Here is a 13,687-nt window from a genome sequence, read left to right as displayed (position 1 = left end):
AGACACGTTTGGTGGAGGTCAGTGTTGTACATCAGGAAAACCATCGGCCCCATGACAAAAACCCTCCCACAAGCTTCACTTTGAATAAGCTCTGCCTTGTTTGTTGACACCGCAGGAAAACAATTTCGTTTCCTGTTGTTGACATTTTTCGCTGATTCCATAACTTCTCAGCTTACACAAACATACTACGTTGTGTGGTCCACGCAATTAAGTGCCTTTGCTAAATCAAAGACGACATAATAGGGTGAATAGGAAACAGAAATGCTAAAAGATAGCATCATTTTTATTTCATTTTTCAGAATCACAAGGGAGATGGAGATATCAGAGGATCAGCTGTCTGTAGAAGAAGTGAAACAATGGACGCCCATACGCTTTGCTGAGGAAACATGCGCTTGGACGTGGGTCGAGAAGTTTCTCCAGGGAGGCGTCCCTCTGAGACATTTGGAAGCAACGAGGAGGAAGCTCCAGAATGAGGACTCTGCAACAGATGTAGTGAGGACAGCGTGTGCCTCAGGTCTGTTACATCTTCTGCAGTACGCCCTCTCAGTTGATCCCTCTTTAGCAAAGGTAAGACTGGACACAGAAGGTACGACGCCATTGCACGTGGCCGCCACCAACAGACGAGGCGCAGTGGTGCGTGTACTAGTGGATGCAGGCGCAGATATCGACTGCAAAACCGGCAACGGTCGGACACCACTGCACGCCGCAGCATCGGTGGGTGCTGCAGACACTGTGCGCATCTTATTAAAATATGGAGCCCACTTGAGGGAGACAGACCGAGATGGGAAGACTGCCATGCAGCTCGCAACGGAAAATGGTCATTTGCACATCGCCAAGACGATGGAAATCCACGGCGGAAATGTGAACAAGATTATGCGTGACATGGTTAGGGCAGGTCAGGCAGGAGATGTGAAGACTGTGCGGGAGCTTTGGCCATTGACCACCCAGGCAGGCCCCGGAGAGTGGACGCATCTCCACTGGGGGACTATAAGAGGCACCATAACTCTACTGAACGCGTTCTTGGCTGCGGGGATGGACCCGAACGTGAGTGACAGGCATGGGAACACTCCGCTGCACATCGCGGCCGCCAGGCGTCCACCAGCCTTCAGCGCCGCCCTCATCGCCGCCGGCGCCGACGTCGACGCCGCTGACTCCACCGGCTCCACGGCGCTGCACTACGCCGTGCGCACGGGGAACATCCCCACTGTCCGTCTGCTGCTGGAGTCCGGGGCTCGGCACGACGTGCGGGACAACGACGGAGACAGCCCGTTGCACCGCGCGGTCTCCAGAGGCTCGCTGGAAACAGTAAGCGCGCTGCTGGAGGCTGGAGCCAGAACGGATGCCAAAGACGCTCAGGGAGAGACGCCCTACGATCTCGCGCGGAGGTACGGCTACACTGACTTGCTGAGACTGCTTCGTCTTATGCCCTCAGGTAGGGAACAGGCACTCGTGAAGAAACCCCGGGTGGCGCCCCACAGCTGCTTGGGCACCCCAGCTTGTTGCAGATACTGTAGTCCACCCCGTGATTAGAAAAATGATAAGCCATTGTCATTGATGGTAACAGAATTTTCAGTTAGCAGCAAGGAAAATCGTAGGTGATGTCTGACACTTGGACAGGAGGATTGGGATATCGTGAATACGTCCGACGGCTGTTTTCGAGAGGAATGAGAAGTCAATTTTAGGCAGTCTTGTACAATATGAAATGATGTCTGCCATGGAATTTCGCTTTCTTTTATTATTGCTTACACCTACCATTCAGTCAATCACATACTGTTCAAATGAATAACTGACAGCTCAGAACATTTATTCCTAATCATCCACAGTCATTTAATTTGCCTCTCTTGCAACACATTCCAACGTTTGCCTTTCTACAATTGCTGCAGTTTCTTTGTTAGTTAGCATCAATTTTACATTATTTGACACTAGAAGGCTCTAAGTGCTTGCAGACAAATTATCTCACGTTAAACGGTACCGTGGATTAAGTATTGCCATTCTTACTACAGTATGACTCAGTGTATTCTCATCGTACAGTACCCTCCGCCTTTTTATTGTTCTCCCTAAAACTGTTAAGAAGAATACCAAGATACATTTTTTCTTCTTTAGTGGCCTTTAAGATTTAATAATATAGCTATCTACATACAATTTTTGATCATCAGTCGCCTGTTTAACTCATAAAAATCCTTAGCAGATTTATTAATAGATTTAAGAGGGTGTGATACGACATCGTTTGGTTAACAGCACTGAGTGACATGAGTTAGAGAGAAAGCTCAGAATCAGACATTATGTGGTCACACGTTAGGTGAGTTAAAAGATCTAAAGAAGGAAAGAGATGCAGAAAAAACATATTCTGAGTTACATACACTGTAGTTAAAAATACGAAGTAAGTAATAAGAAGATATACGCCGCCTAGATTCTACATGAATTTGGCAAATTAAAATTTACAACCTACTTCTATTTTGACCAATATTTCTCAGCATGTTCTCTCTGCTTTCTTACATTTATATATACAGACAGAGCTCAAGAATGAGGATGGGGCTGAGGTGTATATTGGGATGATACACGGAAAGATACTAAAAAATTAAACTCGTAAAAGATAACAAGCAATCCTGGTAGTTCTTTTCTGTATTGTATATACCGTAAACAACAACATCATTCTGTCAGATTAAAAATCAACACTCGTCAGGAAAATAAATGTCCCTAAGTGTGTAGGATGATTGACATACTGAAAGAAAATCAGAACAATAAATGCCGGGTAAAGATGTACTGGTGCAAAACGTACGGGAATAAAACGAAACAAACACAGCATGGCAAAATAGCCAAGGTACGATAGAGAAGAAAAACATCTTAAAGTACTATTACTTGCAGACGATTTCCTGCAAAGATGTAAACGACTATTGAGAAATGAATGGAACAAAGAACGGAAGCGGCCAACGTTATGCAGTAGTAACAAGCAGCTTGTGTTACTCAATAGTTATGAGAGAAAGTCTGTATCTCTTCAAGAGATTTTTAATGCAGTCCCTTAATTACACTAGGTTTAACACGCAAGTATAAATAGTAAAAACACTAGATACGGCACTTTGTGTTTTGAAAATGCGTAAACCAATTGTCGCTTGATTGCTTTCAATCTACTCTAGTCCCTGGCTTACGAGACAGATCATGCTTCCATCACAAATTTCAGTCATAAAATAATAAAACTTACCTAGAATAAATATAGTCAGTGTGTGTGTGTCTGTGTGTGTGTGTGTGTGTGTGTGTGTGAAGTAGAAGTGCCGTGTTTGGTGATTTTCGTATGTGTAACATCATTCTGCAAATACATGCAGTTTGATGTATGCACCACGATAAAAATATCTCAAATCCGCGTCGTTTTTGTTATGTAAAATATCGATAAATTTAACGCTATTAAATCTAATAATGCTGACATGACAAAGAATATGTTACGTGTATCTAGAATTGCAGATCTCAGCCATGTAACATCTTCTGAAGGAATACAAATCCTATCATAATTTAGTAGAAACGTAACTTTTCATCCCAGTAGAATATATGGCCAATCTCAGTTGTCTGGTGTTGTGCTGAAGGAAGTTTGTCTTCCATATTAAAATTTAAACTCACAGCATGTGTTTACACACAACAATGAAGTATTTATTGATTCGTAATATGAACTATAAGAAGAGAACGTTGAGGTTATGACATGCTTTCTCTTGAAAAACCTTGAACAGTGTATGGTTGCAAAATTATTATTTCTTTGTTGCTTTAGTTCATTTGATTTAGTGAGTTGAATATAAATGATAGATACATTTTTCATTTTGAGCACAACACTGAGAAACCAATAAAACAAAAATAGGAACATATAAAGCTTCAAAAATAAGCCATCAGAACCGACTACCATAACTAGCAAAACATAGTTGTAAAACTGGCAAAAAGTAATACAACATGTGACGGAAAAAGGCATCAAAATTAGTTACAAACGACAAAGAAACTGGCGCAAAATGATACCGAAATTGACTACTAAATAAAACAACCTTTTGGGTGATCTAACTATAACATAGTTGAGTTTATCACATATGTTTCAGGCAGCATCTACTTTGCGTATGTGGTTTTCAGCTACAGCTTTATGAATGTGGAATCAGAAAGCATCTGAATCACTTTTTCTGCAGAAGCAACAGTTGAAGAAAACAATTCTTAACATTGATACCATGCCTAGTGACTCAAGAATGTCCTCTTACACCTTCTGTACTGATATTCCTGGTGACACAAGATGCACAAGGATCCCTTTCTCTTCCTGTTTACTTTATATACATGTAAAAAGTGTGAAAAATATTCATTTCCGATGGTTGATTCCTCATCTCAAAATACACAGTTGAGAACATTCCGCAGTTAGTGTTCAAACTGTTAAACCAATGTCACTTTGACTCTGGTACCTGCTTTATTCTTTTACTGTCTATAATACTGATGTCCTTACCTCTGATCATACGAACCCAGCAGTCTTAAAAGATGTCACCATTGCACATACAGCTAAACACTGACAAAACCTGAAAATGAAATTGGTGATTTTCATGATTCACAAAATGAAGTATTTTCAATAAGCTACTGTGCTTTGTACTTGCAGATGACTTTGTAGCGACTTGTGGAAGACACTTTTTTACGTCATATGTATTACTGGCATCTGTAGTTCTTACTGTGTAAGTAATGCTACTGTTGGTTATTTAAAACACCAGCATTAGTACAGTCCTCTTCAAAGAGATATGTTTCTTATCCATTTCTCTTTTAGTTGAAAAAGCAACAATATTTATTTACTATTAAAACAGTCTTTATCACGATTTACTTATTAAGGTGACTGGTTACAACCATTACTGTAGTCATCTTCAGACCATTGAGAAGGAACCTCTTCCTGCTAGAGATTCTCCAGCAGAAAGAGGTACTTCTTCAATGGTCTGAAGATGATCACAGTAGTGGTCGAGACCGGTCACCTTAATAAATAAATCGTTATCAAGACTGTATTTAATATTAAATATTTGTAACACATTGATCACTGTCACTCCCATAATGTATTCAAAAGTAAACTATATTTATATTGTGATAGGCACCAGGTACTTGAAAGAAAGAAATAAGATCTAATCAAATCATTGTTTTTAGATTTTATTTTGAGGTGGATGGGACTAGTTCTTCAGATTTGTAGCAATATTTATTCATTTGTTTCCCCATTTATTCAGCAGATGCACGCATGGTTAGAAAGTAGCCTTTGAACATATTCTATAAAAACCTGCTATTAGTTTCATGACCATTATTCGAGTGTTCCATTAGTATCACAAAAATAATTTCAAGTTTTTTCTACCAAACAGCTTTTGAGAAGCAGTTCTGCATCAGAAAAACCTTATATTCTGCGGCAGATGTGTCAGATTCATATACAGATGTGTTTTGTACAGATCAATCAATTTGTAAATGCTAGATATTTTATGGTCTTTAAGTAGCTTCATTTTGCCAATAATCATTTATTCAACACTTTTATATAAATCTAGTACAAGTAGAGATTTCATTCGTTCACTCATAATAAGTAAAACAATGCATGATGCATCTCACATGATTTTGAACATTTTGAACATGAAAGTACTTACATCACTAAGAAAGGTGTTTTCAAATATTCTTTTTGGGTGACCATAAAGAATGCAGAAACTTCAAAAATTCTAAATGCTCATTTAACCTAAAATGTTAATGGGTTCACCAGCATTCATTCAGTTTATATAAAGTTAATAATAAAAAAACATACATGTCAAAATGTTCTTTCAACTTTGTTGCTGTTGATGTATAAAATCTTGAAGAGGAATATTTGCACTACCTGTTTTTTTTACTCTAGTTTCATTCTCACCATCAGATATCATTATACCAAACATATTCATTAACAGGTAATGTCTGAGTCAATTGTAACTAGACACAAATACAATTTATCACTCTGACTATTACATGGAAAAAACATTTTTTGTTTTGTGATTAGTGTAATGAATGTGCTTCAATTAAATATGTATACAGGAATTATCTTTTAAGATATACATTTTACCTGTCATTTTAAGATTGAACTTGAAAATTTATTTTGAAACAAAAACTGAAGTGGATGAATACGAAAAATTAAATTTGATGCCACAGTGCTCTTAAACTCTTCATTAAACTGTCTCCTCAGCTTTGAGAATATGTATGTTAAAACAACTTTACAGTATCGAAATTGTTCTATTAAACAATATGTTACTCTGCAACTAATTCAGTGATGCTTGTCAACTTATAACATACACACATAGTTTACTCTTAACGTGATATTATGATACTGTAATTCTGTTACATCCTTAAATAAGTATTTTAACAGCCTTAAGAGATATAAAGGATATGCTTTTCATTACAATGTACATTTAGAAATCATTTACAGTTCTTAGTACTTTATACATACCAATTTAAAAAAGATGAGAAAATGTTCTACCTCTGTCAGAGTGTAATATTATTTAACAATGTAAAAATGACGTAATAGGTTGGGGAATCATTTAGCTGTTAAGGTATCTCCATACAACATACTGCTCATTATGTCACTATCTTCAAAAAGAGTAAATCGTTTCAAATACTATGGAAAATAAAAGCCCAGTATTGTCAACTGAAGTATTGTAAACAGGAATAATTGTGGTGTAATATAATTCAAGGGATTAAGTGAACCAATATGCTATTTATTAACGCTCTACTGGACGCTGAAACAAAACTGGAAACAGCAGAAATAAATACATTACAGTGTGTGACTATATGTGCAGGAAAATTATATCTGTTGAAAATTCCAAAAATGTGTAGTATTTTTTCAAACTGCAAGAAAAAGTTCCTTTTGATTTAATTTGCTTATGAATCTCTAACACTTCTGTACTGCTCAATACGTTTTCAAATAACTTCCATTATATCTCGCATATAAAAATTAAAATCTGAGATGTTTAATGATTACAGGATTGCCATTTCATTTCAGCCTTCTGCTGAAACAGCATTGTATTAGTCACAGGGATTGGTAATGGAACACTGTGTTCAACAATATAGTTTCATGCAACTAATTCCATCTGAAATCACCAAATATCCTTCTGCAAGTCTTCAAACGCAAATTTGGATAGACAGATTATTAGAAATACAACATTTACAACAAGAAGAGAAAGAGACAGTTGATGACAGTCAATTAAAAATCCCATCAGAACTTTCAAGATACCTTACAGAATTATCTGTGAGACAACCTCTGTAAATAAAAATAATTCTGAAAGAAAATGTTAGGAAATAATAAGTTCTAAATGTACTTTTTTCCATGAGTTGAATATCCAAGTTCATGTTATCTAGGTTGCTCAATTATGTTCAACAATTTGAATGATTGTCTTATTTATATGCAGTAATTTTTGGATTATGAGCAAATATAATGTAATTTGACATGAGTATGTAAGATAGATAGAGTAAATGTTGAATTTAAATATAGCTGTAATTAGTGAATATGGAAGAAAGCTTTGAAACCATCTGAAACATTTTTATTCTTCAATATTCTGAACGGTTTGTTCATAAGTGTAAAATATTTCAATCATCTTAATGTAACTGTAACAGTATCACCATCATTAATACGTGTTCTGTTAACATTTAAAATAAAACTTCCAAACTAGTGTGGCATGTCTGATTCACATTTTTGATCAAACATCTTACTCATCAGAATATCTGATTAATAAAATAAACAAGTAATTTTTTTAAAAAAATATACAAAAATATTAATTTTAACTTGGGATTGAGTGTTACAATTGAAATCTTATAGGTCTGCCTTAATAACGAACCTACAAGAAATGAATTTTCGTAGTATATGCTGTTTCTTGTGTTGTAAATTGATTGTGGTACTGCACAGTTCCCTACATATATATTTCTCGTGTTGTATACCAGTAATTGAAATTTTCTAACACTAGATAGTGATTCCTACCTAGAAATGCAAAATTAGCTAAAATAGCATTGTAAGTTTTATGTTGGGTTATATGATTTTAATATATAAGTAACAGTGATAGATTTAATTATGGATCTGAATTTATCCATTGAATTAATATGTATATGGAGCATTCTCACTGAATTGACCTTGTGGATGGCCTGCTGATCTAGTCCAATAGAAATGTACTATTTATTGTACATGATAAAAATTTATTATTAGGAAAAGTTATAATTAGTGTGCAGAGCATTTGGTCGCCATTTAAGTGTTGCATTCTGTTCTAGGGTGTATGTTTGATTAGTGGTTTCATAAAAAAAGTGAATTTTAAGTTATTTAACAAATTATGCTTGGTTTCATTTATGCTTCTGGACATGTTAGTGAAGCCTTTGTTTTGTGCAAAACTTCATGTCTTAATATGTTGCTGAAACAAACTGAAATACAAGTGAAGTCTTTTACCTTAATGCTTAATTATTTCTTTGTCAATAAAATTAAATCCCTGTCCCCAGATTTCACACTCATTCCTTTACTGGAAAACTTTCACCCAAGCATCATGAACAGTTGAGAATTCTTTCATACGTTTAACAGGACTTTTGACAACATACATCACCAGGCGTATGTCTCTTTTATCAGGTGATCAGAATGTCATTGGTTGATACATCAGAGTCTAGAGTTGTGAATCTGAACAGGTAAGCGAATTTTAGTTTGTGGGAGACTTTCGCTTCAAGGAACCACACAATATCTATTATTTTTCATTACGATTATGGAATGATGTGGAGTTATTAACCACTGCAGTGATTTTAAATAGTATCAGAAATATGTATGGCATTGTTGTTCACTTATCTGTAACAGGAGATGAACTACCTGAAACTTGATATAAGAATAAGATGAATTTTAATTTATCAGTACAACGTGGCATATCAGCACAAAAGAAAACAATTATTCTATTTGGAGAAAGTCTGTTTCTATAACTACTTATCTAGTGTTTTGGATACCCTAAAATAGTTTGAGGGAATACATATCTGTTGATAGTAAGGGGTAATGAAGTTACTAACATCCAGGTATTATAAATTTCGTGATAAGCAGAAGAATATCATGCTTCACAGGTTTCAGCTTTCATGTTCTGAGCACACTTTGCTAAATGACCGTCCAGAAAGTGAATAAGCTTCTCCTTGACATAATTCCTCGCTTGCTGTTTCACGTGTGGTTCCCTTTTCTATAAGAATGGCAGTGCTAGAAATGTTGTATTCTACGAGTGCAGAAAAGAAACCATATCATGATTTAAGTAGCTGAAGTTGCTTTGCAAAATGCAATGTGTACAAGGCATCGGTGTAAACTTATTGCAGTGCTTATGTAAATATTAGAAGTAGGAAACGTCTCCCTGCTCATTTATAGAGATGAAAGTCATCGGAGAAAGAATGCCAACGCTATCAAAGTTTAGAGACATATATGCCGATAACTGTATGTGCCATGTCAAAAGCATTTTAGTTTTGTATTCGTGAATATGATTTTCTCGTGGGCTTCAAATGTTTCTGCTTCATTTATTTCGCTTTACAATCATCTCGAATTAGTGACATATTCATACAGACTTTCCTTTGAAGATCTCTGGAAACATTCTGTTGGACCTAGAATGTGTGTATGAGTTCTTTGTATGCTTTTATTTGCTGTAAACTGCTATCAAATAAAGATCTTCCAAACGTTTCTCTCTCTCTCACTGTCTCTCTCTCTCTCTCTGTTTCCTTAGCTTCCTTTCCAAGGTAACTCATGCGGCGCCAGATTATGAACTCTGGGGGACGTTGTCCTCTGCTGCGCTTCAGGCGTCCGTGGGGACACCGCATTGGCGCTCCTGTGCAGAAAATGCTGTCACAAGACACAGCACCAAGACACACTAGACTAACACATATTCAAGAACTAACACTTATCGTTTATCGTGATAAGCACTACAGTACGAACACCAACACTTCCCTGAGATGGAAAACTGCCTGTTAATTTTTTCTTTCTTATTTACTACTACTACTACAACTAAACCACATATCGAGTAGTCATGTACACGATGCACGTGTGTATTCAAGCTACTGATTGTCATTATAATGTGCAATGTATATGTAGCCACTTAATCATGCACAGTGGTTCACCAAGACCAAGCTATTACAAGAAACTCTCTTCAATTACGGGAAGCATCATAACATGGCTTAAGGATGAAAATCACACAAAATGGTACCTATACCAAACATGTAGATATTACAATAAAACGGACTGACTGGATGTAGAATCTCCATTCTGTTATGGACTATACGAGTACTCATACAAACCTGTAAGCGGTTTCAGTGCATTTATGTCTAATAGAAATATCTTTTCTGTCGAATTCACTGGTACGGAAAGTTCATATGAATGATCTCTTGCATCGATTTATTTAAACCAGAAAGCTGCACAACAGATTCGTCTGCATCTCTGTTCTATTTACCTCTTAGCTTAAATAATTACGTAGACATAAAACAAATCTGGTATTAAGTTAATGAAATATGACAGGCTATTGGAAATACGCTAGGTTGACAGAATGTTAACTGGATATAAGTCCTCGAAAACCGAATTATTAATTTTACTATTTTTTACAGTCTGTTTTTGCTTTGTGTTTACAATGATTTCCGGTATCGTTCATACTCAGATCCATTTTAGTCGCACAGCAGTAACAAATATACCCGAAGTTTTTGGTGTTTCAAGAAGCGTTGTATGCTTCTGTTCCTTGAAGCACAACGCCTATCGTTCAGCGTCCCGCCGTTAGAGTTTGTTGATCATTTCTGTAATGCTCACGCCCTCACTAAACGTGCAGCTCTTCATTGGATCTTCTTTATCTGTTCATTCAACATGCTGATGATTAGTGCTCAAAAATCGGTTCTACAAGTGTTCTGTAAGCGATTTCTTTCAAGGCTGGCTTACATTTACTTAAGATTCTTCGAATGAATGATAATCTTGCGTCTGCTCTCACTACAGTTTGTTTTATGTGGCTATTCCACTTTAGGTAGATCCTAGCGGTTACTCAACATCGTTTCGTGGTTGTTATTGTTTGCAGTGCTTTATCGCTAACAGCCTAATCGACTAGAAGTCGATTTCATCGGCTATTTGAGCGTAATACGTCATACTTATTTGCTTTCAGGCGTTTCATTGATCATCAAATCTCCACACAACTTCTCACATTACACGAAAACTACATTTTTGCATACTTTAACAAGTAAGACGTATGTGCCAGCTCTGACCTGGGTGAGTGAAAGCTGGCATTAAATGAAGAATCTATGCAAAAATTTAGTTGCTCAGTGGAACAAACAAAGAGAGCTTATTAGGATTGGCGAGACAAAATAAGACTAATAAACACGAAGAGAATAGGTAGCAATAAGGAGTTACAGTGATTCTTAGAAACATAATATGGAAATGGATTGGACATTAATAACAATAAGAACTGATGGAAGATGGAATACGGAAGTTAACTATTTGGCTAAATGTGCTAAGAATCAAACTACGCAATCAATAAATTGCCAGAAAAGACCCGGACGCTTAAAGCTAAGTAATTCCATCATGTAAAGCAGAGAAAACCGGAATAAACATTTATGCACCAGTGAGTGAAAAAGTCGTTCAATGAAACCTAAATACCGTACCTAAGAATCGATGACTGGAGACCAATCTGGCCCAGTACGACGAGGTACGTTGCTGTCGCGGATACGGCAGACAATAGCAAACTCCTGTCGATGGGAAGCAGTCCAGATGCTGTGAAACGTTGTCGGTGCGCACGCTCCGCTTGCCTCAGGAACACTTCAACCTCAGGTGGGGTGTCTGAGAGTCCAGCAGCCCTGTTCAACAGCTCCGGCGTCTCTTCAACCTCCCGTTGCAGCGCAGAGCACGCCATCGTCAGAGCCGTCAGGTCAAACATATGTTTCAAAAGCCAGCATGCGGAGTAACTTCCAGATGTTACGACCAGTAGGTTATCTGCTTCGTTAGGCGCCACCAGCATGACGAGCAGCTCGTAGCTGCTGTAGATGCAGCCCAGCATGCTGTACATCACGTAGAAGGTGAGGGTGGGAGACACGTGCAACTGCAGCAGCTCAGCTGCGCGTTGCAATACCAGGTGGGCCTGCTGCAGCCTGCGTAGTCTACTACTGAGCTCCACTTGTGGAGGTTTCTGCCGCCAGCCCAGCAGCAGCTGAGACAGTCTGTGGTCGCCTAGAGAAGACAGCGACTCCACTAGCGCAGCATTCAGCGTCCCGAATCGAGTCCACAGTTCCAGCACAGAGAGTAGGAACTGTTGTTTCAGGACGAAGTCACAGAACAGCGAATATGTCCCTACAAGCACTTGAGCCATGGCTAACAGACCGAATCTGTTTCTGAAGGTGAGAACTGAGTTGAACATAAGGGTCATCACAATTAATGTATCTATTATCAACATCATGGTAGTAAATTTCCTGGAGTCGCGACTGCTGTTTGGAGTGATCATGACGTCAATATAGTCCAGGGAGTCCAAGAAAGCTGTGTAGTATTTTAACTTATTGAGCGAACATGTAAAGAGGCCAGTAATCAGTCTGAGACTGACCATTTGTTTAATCAGTACGTCTGTAAACACTGTAATTTTCGGAATATTAGGGTAAACGTTCTGAAATACAATGTAAAAATCCAAAATGCTTATCGCTACGGTGAGGATCAGCCACGCTGACGAAATAGTCAGATACTCGGCAAAACCTGTCTTGATACATCGTACATATTTGTCATTCAGGCTGAAATTTGGCGCTATTCCCAGCAGTTGCCACAGCCTGTAAGACGTAGTCGTAGTAACGCAGAAATTTACATCAGCCATTTCAGTTTTATGTTATGGCCTTATATGTTGCAGATGCCAGCAGTTTCACTCTCACACCCCTCTTCTATCACTGATCATGATTTTGGACGAGGGAGATTACAATATTGCCAGTACCCTTACGTTTGGCGTCTAATATCAAGTCTTTCAGTGACTCAACTTCTTCGCAGGCCACGCCGTAACCCTCTACAGGAAAGACACTGGACATTAAAAAGGAAAAGAACGCTTCTACCGATTTTTAATAACTTGATGGTTACCACTTGGGTCAATAAAGCTGTTGCTACACACAACACCACTCTTCTTTATTGTGCGTTAGAGTTTCAGCAGCATAACAGCACCATTTAATTTCAAGAGTCTTTTATGCAGACATTTTATTCTCTTTCCGCAAAATGAGGGAAGATAAATTTCAACATCACTTATTGAATGAAAAGAAGAGAGAGAGAGAGGCAGAGAAAAAGGGAGAATAAAACTCAAGGCCAACATTTATCTTGCAGCTGTCTTGCTGTTACTCTTCGTGCATTAATACTGTATTACGTACACAATCATTATATTTGGTATGCAATCTTTTCAATACATCGAGCATTAATACTCCTTAAAAACATTATGTGGTTCCAAATAGTATTTAGTCCTATTGGTGATATACATTGCGAATCATCCCACTGCTGCTTCTTACTGCACTTGTAAGAAATGTGCCCCGAATCATTGTATCAGCAGTCAATACAGCTTATTACAAGTTTCCTCGATAGGAAGAATGGAGTGAGGTTTACAACGCCTGCTGACGCCAATTAGATAGGCACCTATGGCATAAATTGTGACCCCGGTTGTGAAAATTTATTAAAGGCTCATTGGGCTGGGTATGTTGTAGTGTTCCTCCAATACTGGCAACGGATAACGAC

At 37.8% G+C, this 13,687-nt stretch overlaps 1 protein-coding gene across 1 annotated transcript; it reads left to right on the top strand.

The window, feature by feature from the left end:
- The first annotated feature begins 312 nt into the window (after positions 1-312).
- Positions 313-11,507, top strand: LOC126335861 (ankyrin repeat domain-containing protein 50-like). The gene is made up of 3 exons (XM_049999334.1): positions 313-1,044; positions 8,588-8,643; positions 11,489-11,507. Exons 1-3 carry the CDS (start codon positions 313-315, stop codon positions 11,505-11,507), a joined length of 807 nt encoding a protein of 268 aa, XP_049855291.1.
- Positions 11,508-13,687: the final 2,180 nt, after the last annotated feature.

The sequence above is a fragment of the Schistocerca gregaria genome, chromosome 2 (genome assembly GCF_023897955.1).
Source record: "Schistocerca gregaria isolate iqSchGreg1 chromosome 2, iqSchGreg1.2, whole genome shotgun sequence".
Taxonomy (NCBI): Eukaryota; Metazoa; Arthropoda; class Insecta; order Orthoptera; family Acrididae; genus Schistocerca; species Schistocerca gregaria.
The sequence above is the reverse complement of the archived record's forward strand: the minus strand, read 5'-3'. Positions and strand labels throughout refer to the sequence as shown.